The 12,461-nt window shown below is 40.1% G+C and overlaps 1 protein-coding gene across 4 annotated transcripts in view; it reads right to left on the bottom strand.

The window, feature by feature from the left end:
- Nucleotides 1–1,519: 1,519 nt before the first annotated feature.
- tmtc2a (transmembrane O-mannosyltransferase targeting cadherins 2a) overlaps nucleotides 1,520–12,461 on the bottom strand; it is a 23,418-nt gene continuing 12,476 nt past the window's right edge. For 3 of the 4 annotated variants that reach the window (XM_053241819.1, XM_053241820.1, XM_026923633.3), the window contains 11 exons: nucleotides 11,364–11,955; nucleotides 7,563–8,430; nucleotides 7,297–7,411; nucleotides 5,548–5,633; nucleotides 5,122–5,306; nucleotides 4,710–4,788; nucleotides 3,736–3,857; nucleotides 3,044–3,125; nucleotides 2,507–2,621; nucleotides 2,019–2,082; nucleotides 1,520–1,720 (listed from right to left, as the gene is read on the bottom strand). In XM_053241819.1, the coding sequence (XP_053097794.1) occupies nucleotides 1,541–1,720; nucleotides 2,019–2,082; nucleotides 2,507–2,621; nucleotides 3,044–3,125; nucleotides 3,736–3,857; nucleotides 4,710–4,788; nucleotides 5,122–5,306; nucleotides 5,548–5,633; nucleotides 7,297–7,411; nucleotides 7,563–8,430; nucleotides 11,364–11,955 (2,488 nt within the window). In that variant the 3' untranslated portion in view covers nucleotides 1,520–1,540. Of the gene's footprint in view, nucleotides 1,721–2,018; nucleotides 2,083–2,506; nucleotides 2,622–3,043; nucleotides 3,126–3,735; nucleotides 3,858–4,709; nucleotides 4,789–5,121; nucleotides 5,307–5,547; nucleotides 5,634–7,296; nucleotides 7,412–7,562; nucleotides 8,431–11,363; nucleotides 11,956–12,461 lie in introns of those variants that run through there. The other variant, XR_008304776.1, reaches the window with a different exon arrangement.

Below are 12,461 nucleotides of genomic sequence, written 5' to 3'. Positions count from 1 at the left end.
TGAATGAGCTTTTACTATATGAACAAGTTTATTTATATAAACCTGTGATTTGCCTTACAGACAGCATTACCATCAGAGCTGCTGTTATAGAAAATTAATCAACACCTTCAGCCCAATAAAATTTGAAAATCTTACTGCACTGTGCTATAAATATTTTTACTACACTTTATTTAGCTTTATCTAAGCGACAAGTGTAATAGAGAAAAAAGCAAAAAAAAAATCATATCCAAGCAAAAAAGAAAAAAAAAAAAAAAAAAAGACATCTGGGGATTCAGTATGTACTTTTATTGATTTTTGGTTTCAATGTGTGATCCAAGAACTACTTATATACTACATGGCCAAAAGTCTGAAGAACCAAGTATAAAGTACTCACAATGAGTGTGTTCAGATATGTCAGCCACACCCACTGATAACAGTGCATCAAATCAAGCAAGCGAATGTCTGAATGCATAGCGGCAGCTGTAACGACTGGTAGAGGAGGAAAACTGAACAAGGGCTGTTTGGCCAGGATCCTTAACTCTAGTAAAGGAAAACTTAATGCTGCAGTATACAATGACATTGTAGAGAATTGTGTGCTTCCATCTTTCTGGCAACACTTTAAAGAAGCACCTTTCCTGTTCCAGCATGAAATTCCCACTGTGTACCAAGTGATTTCCACAAAGAAATGACTTGCCGATTTTAATGTGGAAGAATTTGACATACAGCGAGGTCCAAAAGACTGAGACCACCTTAAAAATCTGGGAACTTCAACCATTCCAAAACCTGTGGAATAAAGTGGAACACCGGCTTTGAGCCGAGCCTTACTGCTGAACATCAGTAACGATCTCACTAATGCTCGTGTCTAAACAGAGGCAAACCCTCGCAGCCATGTTCCAAGATGAGTGAGAGTCCACATTCTTATGGCCATGTAGCATATAAGCTATAACAATAATAAAATTACAGTTACAAAATTTATAAGATAAAGCAGCATGATAAATAACTCAGTTTCCAAAGTGATTTCTTAAATATATCACTCAGATATTGTGAAAAAGTGAAAAAATAAACAGAATGCTGTAATAAATTAACAATTTACTTATAAAACACTATGTAAGAAGACACTTCCAAATAATTTCTCTTTCATTTTGTTGAATCTTCTTCATGATAGTCTTTGATTCAGGAAATCTTACTTAAGATCATGGTCTTCACTCAGCTCAAAATTCAGTAATGCAAATTTATTTCCAAAATAAAAATGCACTAACACATTTCCTTTTGCAGTGCATACATCACACTGTAGGTTCCTGGAGGTGAGTTAGGTGCCCTTTGATACACTAGTACTGGTTATACTCATTCATCAAGGCAAGGATGTTCTCTGATCATGGACCTGTTCATTTCCAGTGCCTCATCAGTGTTCCCACAGGGGCCCATGCAAGCTCCTTCTGCTCTAAACCAGTGCTGTGGTGCTGAATCAGATTACTGAACCTGTCAACACTAGAGGCTCGCAAGCCTCAAATCCTCACTGTCAAATGTATCAGCTTTACAGTGCTTTTGACAGGAAGTATGGTCATGACCCCACAGTCTTCAGTCCTCGCCTGTGCATGACATTCCGGAGTTTGCGCAAATTGGACTGCGTGATCAGATCGTCAGGTTTGAGCTGAAGCGCACGCAAGTAGTTGGCCTCAGCCTCTGCAAGCTTTCCATTGAGATGGAGGATGGCCCCGAGGTTCATCAGAGCAGCAGCATACTGAGAGCAACAAAGAGAGAGACAAAGACAGATAGATAGACAGATAGATAGATAGATAGATAGATAGATAGAGATTGCACATTTTCCCATCTAATTCTGTGCCAAACATATTTTGTATAGAATATTAGTTACTAAACTTAATTTTAAAGTATAATATGTGTGAAGGGTGATAAATAAAGCAGACAGAGGTATTTCAGATAACTTGAGCTACACCTCTAGCCTGGCAGTAGACACTGAAATCCTTGTTATAAAGTAGCAACTTCCCCGAGTGTTGAAAAAACAGCTCAAGTGTACTTACATCTGGTCTAATGTCTGCTGCCTTCCCATAATACCTTTCAGCTGCCTCGTTCAGCCTTGCCTGTCTGAAGAGTAAAAGCAAGGACAGATAAACATGTCATTAATTAGTGTTTGTGTATCAGGCAGTTTACAATATTTGTGTTTATTGCTCAGTCATATGTACAGTAGCTCAAGAGAAGCTCAGGTATAAGGTTGGGCAAATGGCTCCAGAAAGAAAAATCATTGCAATATTCATCCACAGTACATTATGAGAACTGACAAGTATGAAACAGATCTTATAAGATCATGAAGATCTGGGTGTTTCATGCATCTTATATTCGGATTGTATGCGGAGGGGAATTTGAACATATTCCTCATCACCATCACATTCACCATGTTCCTCACCTCCATGAATGTCCTTGCAGCCAAACATCACCAATAACACCAAACCATTACATCCCCCAGCCTCCAATGTCAAACAGCAGAGTATCATCTCTCACATGCACACACCTGAGTATATGAGCAGCACTGAAAACTACATCGAATTCTGTGCTGTCCAGTTCAGCAGCCTTCTCAGCCATCACAGCAGCTTCTCCTAATCGAGACTGTTCCACCAAAAACTGACCTGAGAGAGACAGAGAGAGATCCGGAGAAAAGTTTTATAGGATCCAGTACTGATATAACAAGAATGAATAACTGGCTAAGTTAGAAGATACAAATCTAAAAATAACATACAAACCACATACAGTAAATTGTTATTGAGGTATTCACCTCCCCTTGAACTTTTCCACATATGCAGAGTTACAACCTGGAACTGAACTATTATGGGCTATTTTGTATAGATTCATGACATATAATCCTAATTACATCCAAATTAGTGTTTTGCTTTGAAAATAATTGTCATGATGAAACATATCAGTGGTTCATAAAGCAGAAGGATGTTTCTTGGAATGAAAACATGGAACTCATACTGAATGTTTATGCTTATTAGCAGTGTATATGTAGATGAAAAAGAGTTAAAGCAGTGTTCTCTATGCACAGTCCTACCATAGTGCATATAACACGTCCCCTTGGTGGGATCCAGCTCTATTGCCTTCAGGAAGTAATGCTCTGCCTCAGTTTTATGACCCTGATAATGAGATCACATCAAAACATTAACACATGTTTATATATATATAAAAAAAAAAGAAAGAAAGAAAGAAAGAAAGAAAGAAAAAAAACAGTACACATTATAAAAACAAGACCAAGGTCAAATCAAGATGATTTTTTTAAAACCAGTGTCAGATACTAGATCATCTTGTTTGGTGCTATATATATATATTTACATATAATCAATGTTGCAAATTAAGCAAATGTAGCATAACACAACAATAGTCAGTCTTATTCAAAAGCCACATACATGGGGTTGAGCCACACTCAAAGGCTGTCACGCATACATCATCTCAGCTTGAAGAAAAATGGTACACTACATTCAGTGTTTTGCATGTAAATGTCTTTCAAATTAAAATCCCATTATAAATAGAAGGTACCTGTCTGATTTCCCCTGTAAAGCCTGTTTCTACAGCTCGAACTGATACTGACTACATCAATTCTCTGAAGTAAATATCTGTGGTTGGTCGAGGTTGGGGAGTAACACCCATCAAGCCAGAACTGACCGCTTACTGGTAGCAGATGTGACATCTTATTTAAATGTAGTACATAGTCAAAAAGAGCACAGAAACATTGCCAGGGTGACTCACCATAACAGACAGCAACTTGCCATATGTCAGGTGGGCAGGGACGTGGTCTGGTTTGGCCTTAAGTGACTCTCTGTACCAGTGTTCCGCATCCTCAAACTTATTCAGTCTCATATAGGCTTCACCTGCGGGGTTCACAACCAAATTTTAAATCCAAACCAGAATGTTCAGAAAGAATAGATGAACAATGTCTTGTTAAATGCTGCCAATGACAACAGTACACTGTAGAATAAAGTACACCACAGGAATAAGTGTGATGCATCAGTGATGCGTTAAACATAATTAAGTACAGGTTCATTTTTCTTTGCCTTTTTAAATCTATTTGGGCTGTGAAGTTCTGACTTTGCTTGTTGTCCTAATGGTAAAACATACCTTGTCATTTATAGATCTTATTTAGTTTTCAAAAAGTAATCTATAATATCTAATGGTAACATGTAAAATCAATATTTTATTAGAGTTAAACAGTATTTTGATCTTAAATTTGTTGTGGCAGTTAATTCTGGGATAAAGGTGACAGTAACATTAAAAAAAAAACAAAAAACATTGTACTCAATACAGGGAAAGGGCGGGGGGGAATCAAATGTAAAAATACTACACACTATCTTGGTGATTTCATTTTTGTACACCAACACTAGGTGGCATTTCAGCTAAGCCTACAAGCCTGCAGAAGCAAAAGCCCTTTGTGCTCTGACAGATTTGAGATTCCTGCAGTCCATTCTTACACAAAATACAGCTATCAAAAATAAATAAATCAATCAAAATAAGGGGGAAAATGTCCAGCACTGTTCAAATTACAGAGTAGAACAATAATAGTTCTAGGACTAATGCTGAACTCTATAAACAAGTACATTAATGAAAAGCATTTAAGCTTTCAATTAAGCTAGGGCTTGTGCAACACTTAATAATAGAAAGATGAAATGTGATGAAATGTGGTGGTGAGATAATGTAGTGGTTAATCAATCCCACTCTCCACTCACCCATCATGTTGTAAAGGCTCTGTGGTGCAAACTGATGAGGCATCTTCTTCACAGCCTCTTTATAAACGGACAGAGCTTCCTGTGGAATACAGAACATGAGCAAATAGGAAAGAAGAAAAAAAGGTTGAGCCAGTGCAAAAAGTGAAATAATGTGCAATGTTTTGTAACTGAACGCAGTAGGATGCATAGAGAATAATGAAAAACACATACTGCTTTTGAGGTGAACAGTTACTGAGGTATAAAGAGCAATTTCCTAATTGTTTGTTAGACTTTTTAGACTGGGTCCTTCATCCTAGCCACTTTCAACCCACGGCTAAAACTTTAGCCCCTCTGACTGCTCTGCTTTGAGATTTACTGTAAAACTTATCACAAGCGTTGTGTCCTAAGCAAGCCAGTAATGTGTTGTGGCTACCTCTTGCTGACCCTGTTCATGCAGCAGCTTGCCAAGATTGTACAGGCAGCTAGTGACTGCACTTTTGTGAGCATGGGGGTCCTTTAGGTTCTCATCTGGGATGCTGGCACACGTCTCAAATGTGCGCTTGGCCTCCTCCACGTTTCCCTCAGACTCAAATATAATACCAGTGTTTAAATATGCAGCTGTTGAGTACACACAACACATAAAGAACAGAGCAAATAGGCAGTTAGACAGACAACTAGAATTGAACACAGTTCGCAGTTTGTTCAAAGGACTCACAGACATGAGAAGTTCTCCCATAGTCTCACTGATCATTTGGTTTTGTTTCATGTTCTCAGTTGGATGTAGATAGCAAATTATTATTGCCATTTTCGTTAAGTAATGGTCTCTTTTGGTATGACTAATGAGAAAGACTGAGCTTACATGCCAGAGTCGGTCTGCTTTGGATGGCCCGTTTATAGTAATGCAGAGCCTCAGAGAAACGTTCACTCTCTTGCAGCAACAGACCCCTGAGTGAGAGAAGACAACTAATTGGGGCAATATTTAGACTCCAGCATACAGAAAATCTATTACATTCCAACACAGCTAAAACAACAGCACAACAGGGGCTTTAGAAATGGGCATTTATATATCAGGACATAAAATGATCATGGGCTCTGCACAGTGAAATCTGTTATGTTTGTTATCTGCAGCTAGATTTAACTATTTATAGATGTAGGTGAGAATCTGAGAAAGACATGCTTGTTAAAAAAATCCTCTTCCCCCACTTCTGGCTGCTCCCGTTTGGGGTCGCCACAGCGGATCACCCGTACACATGTTTAATTCTGGCACAAGTTTTATGCCGGATGCCCTTCCTAACGAAACCCTCCCCATTTTCCGGGCTTGGGACCGGCACTGAGAGTGCACTAGCTTTTGCAACCCTCCAGTGGCTGAGGTTGGTTCCCTGACCGGGAAGCAAACCCAAGCTGCGGTGGTGAGAGCGCCACATGCTTTTTCCTACTTAGAGGGGTATAAACAGAGGGACAACAGCTGAACAGTGTGTCTTTGCGCCTCTTTTAGGTTAATGGAAGCAAGAGATATGTCCACAAAGACCTGCTAATCAATATGAATGACATTTCTTAGATATTACCCTTAGGTGGAATACAACCGACCATTTTCCCACTTTTCCCACTCGTTCTCCCAGCTGACTTTGTTTGTTTCCATCTTGAAGCATCATTGAATCAGTAGAGAAAACTACTTTAAAATAGAGTTCTTTCAAAATTCAAAGTCAGATTTTAATTCAAAGTCAGAGCTGTGAACTCATTTGCTGCAAATTTGTTCAGACTCGTATGTCATTATGTATACAGTATGTCTGATTATACAACACTACAATACTAGGCATGAAACAGGCAGTAGTGGCTCAGGGGTTAAGGAGTTGGACCACTCATCGGAAGGTTAAAGATTTAGCAGGTATCAGTGGTTAAGGATTTATCAGTTATCAATGGTTAAAGATTTATCGGTTATCATAAGGGTAGGGATTTATCAGTTATCAGAAGGTTAGGGATTTATCAGTTATCAGTGGTTAAGGATTCAACCTCTGTTATTTTCTATTTTCACTTTGTCAGTGGTTCAAGCCAAAGAAAATGTTTGTAGCCAAATGAAAAAAAAAAAAAAGTTTATAGAGTTAGCAAGAAAAAATGACCGTGTCAGCAGAGTCTGAGCTAAAACAAAGATGAGACGTGGCAACAGCTTTGGCATTTAAAGGTATTCAGAATGTGGAGTCCACTTTTTTTTGCGTTACAGGTAAAATATTACAGTTGCTCACTAACTAGCCATCAAAATTTCAGCCAGCTGTTTTTGCTTATTCTTTATGCTTTAATTTTTTTTTCTTGAATTGTAAAGAGACACTGGGTGTAACGTGTAAAGTATAAATATATAAATGCGTCTCACTTGGAAAACCATATTGTCAACTGTCAGTTTGCAAATCATTTAGTTAATATTAAGCTTTCACCTTTAGCAGATAATGTTGCTTACATTATCATTTACACAAGAAGGGCCTCCAAATGCCTAAATACCAAATATTTACATACAGCTGGTTTAGTTATTAATTTAGCCTTTTATTTAGCTTGTTCATCACTTCTTGTAGGAGAAAAGTCAAAACTATTGAGTTTGCTTGCCAGACAGATGACTCACAGGTTGTAGAGCATGTCAGCCATGTTGCCACGGTAGTATAAGGCATTTCTGTATGCTTCCTCTGCCTCTGCCATCTTACCCTGGTTCTTCAAGACATTGCCAAGGTTACCCCAAGCTGAGAGACAGAATATAGGTTATTAATTGCTAGCATGTGTATCTCAAACAGTTCTTTATTTACACAAGTTTTAACTTTATATCACTGCAAAAACTCTCAATGACTTGCCGAGGTTAAAGTACAACACTGAACATAATCTCCACCGTCTTACCTTTGGCAGGGTTCACAGTGATGCCAGACCTGTAGAGCATCTCTTCACTCTGCCAGTCCTGGTTCCTGCACACTGTTCTGAGGGAGTAGAGCAGAACAAGTCCAGCAGCACAGCCAAACAGCAGTGCCCTGGAGCTTCTCCGCCTCATTTTTACGAACATGGCCCTAATCCCAAGTGTCACAAGTAGACAGAAGCCCATGCTGGGGATGTAGAGAACCCTCTCAGCCACCACAAAGCCCACATAGAAGAATAGATTGGTGGCAGGGAGAAAAGGTAAAGCCAGAAGACCAAGTGAGAAGACCACCATGTTCTCTTTGGATGGCAGTGATGTGTGAGTAGCAGCATGAAGGGGTTTGGAATACCCATTCTGGGTACTGGCAAAAACTTCTGATGAGGTTAAGCCATTGTGGTGGTGGCCGTTGTCATGTTTATTATTGCTGTCAGGAAAATGCAGGCTGTGCCCATTAGCCAGAGCTTTTCCATTCATGATATGGGATTTTCCATTGGTTGTTTGGAAAGTGGCAGAATTCTTGCTTTTTAAGCCAAAACAAGCAAGCACTACAAAGCCTAGGTAAAATGCTAGTGAGCACAAGTTCCTCCAATCAGAAATGTTTGTGAGCAAGGGTATGGCATCCATAGACCAATCAAAGCTAAGGGTGTGTGGACAGAGGAGGAGCCAGGCATTGGCAGGTGGCAGGTAGAGGAAGGTAAGTGTTCTGGTGAGGAGGTGAGGTGAATCAGCTGCCGGGTTGTCGGAGTTGGAGAACTGTGGTGGCTTGCAGCCCATCCAGTATAGTCGAGCTGCCAGCAGGACTGTTCCCCAACCAGCCAGCCAAGCCAGGCTTACGAGCAGGGTTGCATTTTTCCTCTGGAAAATATGGAAGTGGAAATATGAATATCAATTCCTCTTCCAAAAATGCCTCTCCTCAATTAAGTCAATGCTTTGCTTTTGCTCTCCCACACACTACTCTGTAACTATATCAGAAATGAGGACAATAACAGGCCCTTTATAGTACTTTCACTCACTCTAATCTTCTTCTTTTGACACTTACTGGTTTAAGTGAGAGTGACAGATTTTATTGCAGTAGTGAAACAATGTTGACCTGACTGAATCAGATTGAAGAAATAATTTATTCTATCTGCTGCACAGGCTTTGTCTCATCCAAGCCTATTAGACTGCTGACTGATCTCTTTCTAGAAATCGGTTTGATTGGTCAAATGAAATCAAACCTGACAATGGAAAATATCAATGAGGCATGCCAATTTTGTTTCTCAAATTTGGTCTTTGTGAGTGTGCCTAGTTGTGTGTGACTTATATCTTCTTGTGAGTGTGATAATAGGGATAAATTGCATACAACATTCAAACATGGAAGAACCATTACTGAAAAGCCTAGAAACTCTAAGAAACCAGGCAAGCCAGGAGAAAGAATGAGATAAAAATGGGAGAGAGGAAGTAAAGGAAGACTTTCCTTCCCTACTTATTTCCTCACAGCACCTCTCTCTCTCACAATGTGTTTGTGTTCCCATACTCTCCTGGCTATAATCTCACATTAGCCTGGGATATCATCTATGACGTGGACCTCAAATGTACATATAACTAGACAGTCTGGTGCAGTAGATATGAGAAAAACCCAGATGCAGTGGCACCCGACGCATAGCTGGCATGTCCAGACAGAGGTGTGGTGAGTGTGCCCATTGTGCCAAAAAAAAAAAAAAAAGGGAGTGGGGTGGGAAGGGGGCAACTGTCTAAAAAGCAGGATTTAAATTCAATAGATAAACCCAAGGAGAACACACAAGACTGGCTACAGCAATCTGGGTGTCTTGTCTTTGTTTGGATGTTGATTACTATTTAGTAGTAAGACACCTTTCCATCAGCTTCTTCTATAAAAATCCTGTAATGGCTTTGAGGTGCAAAGTTACCACACAACCCATAGGAGGCTATGCCACAAAGAGAACTGTTCACAAAAGTCAGAAGACTCCAAACTTCCAAAATGTTTTCTCTGAAAGAGTTGATTGTTTGGGGAATGGAAGTGTTAGCTGTAGTTATAAATACAGTTGAGGACAAAATTATTAGCCCCCCTACAAAATAGTCATTGTTTTAAAAGTATTTCAAAAGTGCGTTTAACCAGAGCAAAAAAAAAATTAACACAGCTTTTTTAGACATCCTAGTTTTATTTTGGATGCTTACATTATTTTATATTCCACACAGAAATGAAAATATTACACAAAACACAAAAACTACCAGAGTCAAAATTATTAGCCCCCCACATTCTAATAGTCAATTGTGTATCCTTTTTGCTGGATAACTGCCTGCAGTCGTTTGGTGTAATCGTCAACAAGTCTCTGACACTTCATTTGAGGAATCCTGGCCCATTCTTCTTTGGCGAATCTCTCAAGTTCCTCCAGATTCGATGGTTTTCTGGCATGGACATTTTTCTTTAGGTCACCCCACATATTTTCTATTGGATTTAAGTCAGGGCTTTGTGCAGGCCATTCTATGACATTCACCTTGTTCGTCTGGAGATAGTTCTTTACCAAGAGAGATGTATGTTTAGGATCGTTGTCATGTTGGAAGATGAAGCGACGACTCAGACCTAGTTTCACTGCTGACTGCTTAAGGTTTTCTTTCAAAATATCCACATATTTTTCTTTATTCATGATCCCTTCCACCTTGACAAGATTTCCAGTTCCAGATGCACTGAAGCATCCCCACAGCATAATACTCCCACCACCGTGTTTCACTGTGGGGACGGTGTTCTTTGGGTTGAATGCCTCTCCCTTTTTTCTCCAAACATAAGCAGTGTCTCTGTGACCAAAGAGCTCTAGTCTAGTCTCATCAGACCATAAGACATGCTTCCAGTATGAATAATCTTTCTCCAGGTTGTCCTGAGCATACTTAAGTCTGGCTTGAAGGTGTCTTTTCTTCAAAAGTGGAGTTTTTCTTGGTCTGCAACCTCGCAGTTCATTCCTGTGCAGAGCTCTAGTGATGGTCTTCTTAGAGATTATGATTAATGATGTGGCCAAGTCATTCGCCAGTGTCTTGGCAGTTGTTCTGGGGTCTTTAGACACATCTCTCACTAGTTTTCTTTCCAGTGTCTTTGAAATCTTTCGCTTCCTACCTCTGCCAGGCTTGTTCTGCACTGTGTGGCTTTCTTTGAATTTCCGGATTATACCTCTCACTCCGGTTCTTGAGACTTGGAAACGCTTGGATAGCTTTGTATATCCTTCTCCTGTTTTATGTGCATCATTAATTCTTTGTCTCAAGTCCAAACTGATTTCCTTTGTTTTTGGCATGTTGCTTTCTCAAATGACAGCTCAGTGACCCATACTGAGGCTTTTATACCTTAATTTAACTTAATTATTGAGTGAGATCACCTGTTTCACCTGATCACCTTTACGCACATCACCTGTGAAGGTAAAGGACTTAATAAATGGTCATTTCTTATAGGGGGCTAATAATAATGTCCCTGGTCATTTTAGCTTTTTCTTACATAACAATGTTTTGGTGTGCAAATATAAATATTTTGGTCCTTCTAACGAAAAATAGTATGTTCAGAAATGCTGTGTTAAAAATTCCTTGCTCTGTTAAATAGGTACTTTGGTAATATCTTGAGGAAACTTAAAATTTCATAGGGGGGCTAATAATTTTGTCCTCAACTGTATATTTATACACACAGTATCACTATACTGACACATACACGGTATCACTACTTGCCTTCCTCTGGCAAAGCAGCATGCATCTTCCTTCTTTCTGTTTAGGCAGGGCAAAGATCCACAGAACAGTATAATATTTACACTCACCTTAAGGAAGACTTCTAGCATATGATGCAGTTGCATGCGGTGGACCACACAGACGTCATAGACAGCTGACACAGCCAAAACAGTCACCCCCTGCTCTTTCCACAGCATAGCTGCTGCTGCAGCAACCAGGCTACCAGCCAACCATGCCTGCACTCTCCACCTCATGCACCACGATTTTCCAGCGTGTGGCCGGAGCCTGCAGTGGCACCTGTAGCAGAGCAGAGAGAGTAGAAAGCACAGGGCAGCGCCCATATCTGCACGTCCTACCAGTCCCGCTACTGCCTCAGTATGCACTGGGTGTGAGGCGAAGAGGAGTCCAGCCAGCAGACTCCAGGGTCCTCCGGCTAGCAGGAGGCCACAAAGCGCAGTGAACAGAGCTGTGACACAGCAGTGCAGGCCCACATTGAATAAATGGTAGCCTCTTGGCTCCAGGCCACCCAGAGCATAGTTGAGGCGGAAAGAGAGTGTGCAGAGCGGCCGGAAGGACTTATGGCTGCCACTGTGAGTGAGCCGAGTGCCCCAGAAGTCACTGTACAGTATGTTGGTCCAAGGTGTCTCAGGCAGGAGATCTGGATTGGTTTTGATAGCACGACTATTGCAGAGAGGGAGAGAAAGGTAAGACAGAGAAGAGAGGAAAAAAAAAAAAACTTTAGTGTTGCATACTTTAAAGGGGCATCTTCCCACTAAACACAGTCTGTGTTTCTTACCACTCATACAGAGCACTAGCAGTGAAAATTTCCCTCATTACATGATTAATATGTTGTCTAATATAATAGAGCACAGAAAAGGCCCTGCACCCAGACTCAAATAGCTCTCAAAAGCCTATTTTTGTGATCGTGATTCAAGTACAAAAATAAGGCATACAATTAGGTATAGAAGGGTAATATGGCAAAGAGCCGTACACCGAGTGCATGAACAAGAAAATGGGGAAACAGTAAATGACAAATACAGACATGATGGAAAAAGTTCACCAGCCTCACACAGTGAGTCAGCCCTCTATGGTAAAGATACACAAAGCATACTGTTTTTGCTTTGCAAAAATTCATCCTATATTGTTCAAGCTAGACTCATAATTAACACATAAGCTATATTTTTAAT

The sequence above is a fragment of the Pangasianodon hypophthalmus genome, chromosome 18 (genome assembly GCF_027358585.1).
Source record: "Pangasianodon hypophthalmus isolate fPanHyp1 chromosome 18, fPanHyp1.pri, whole genome shotgun sequence".
NCBI classification, from domain to species: Eukaryota; Metazoa; Chordata; class Actinopteri; order Siluriformes; family Pangasiidae; genus Pangasianodon; species Pangasianodon hypophthalmus.
Note: the sequence above shows the minus strand (reverse complement) of the source record. Positions and strands in the feature narration are given on the sequence as shown.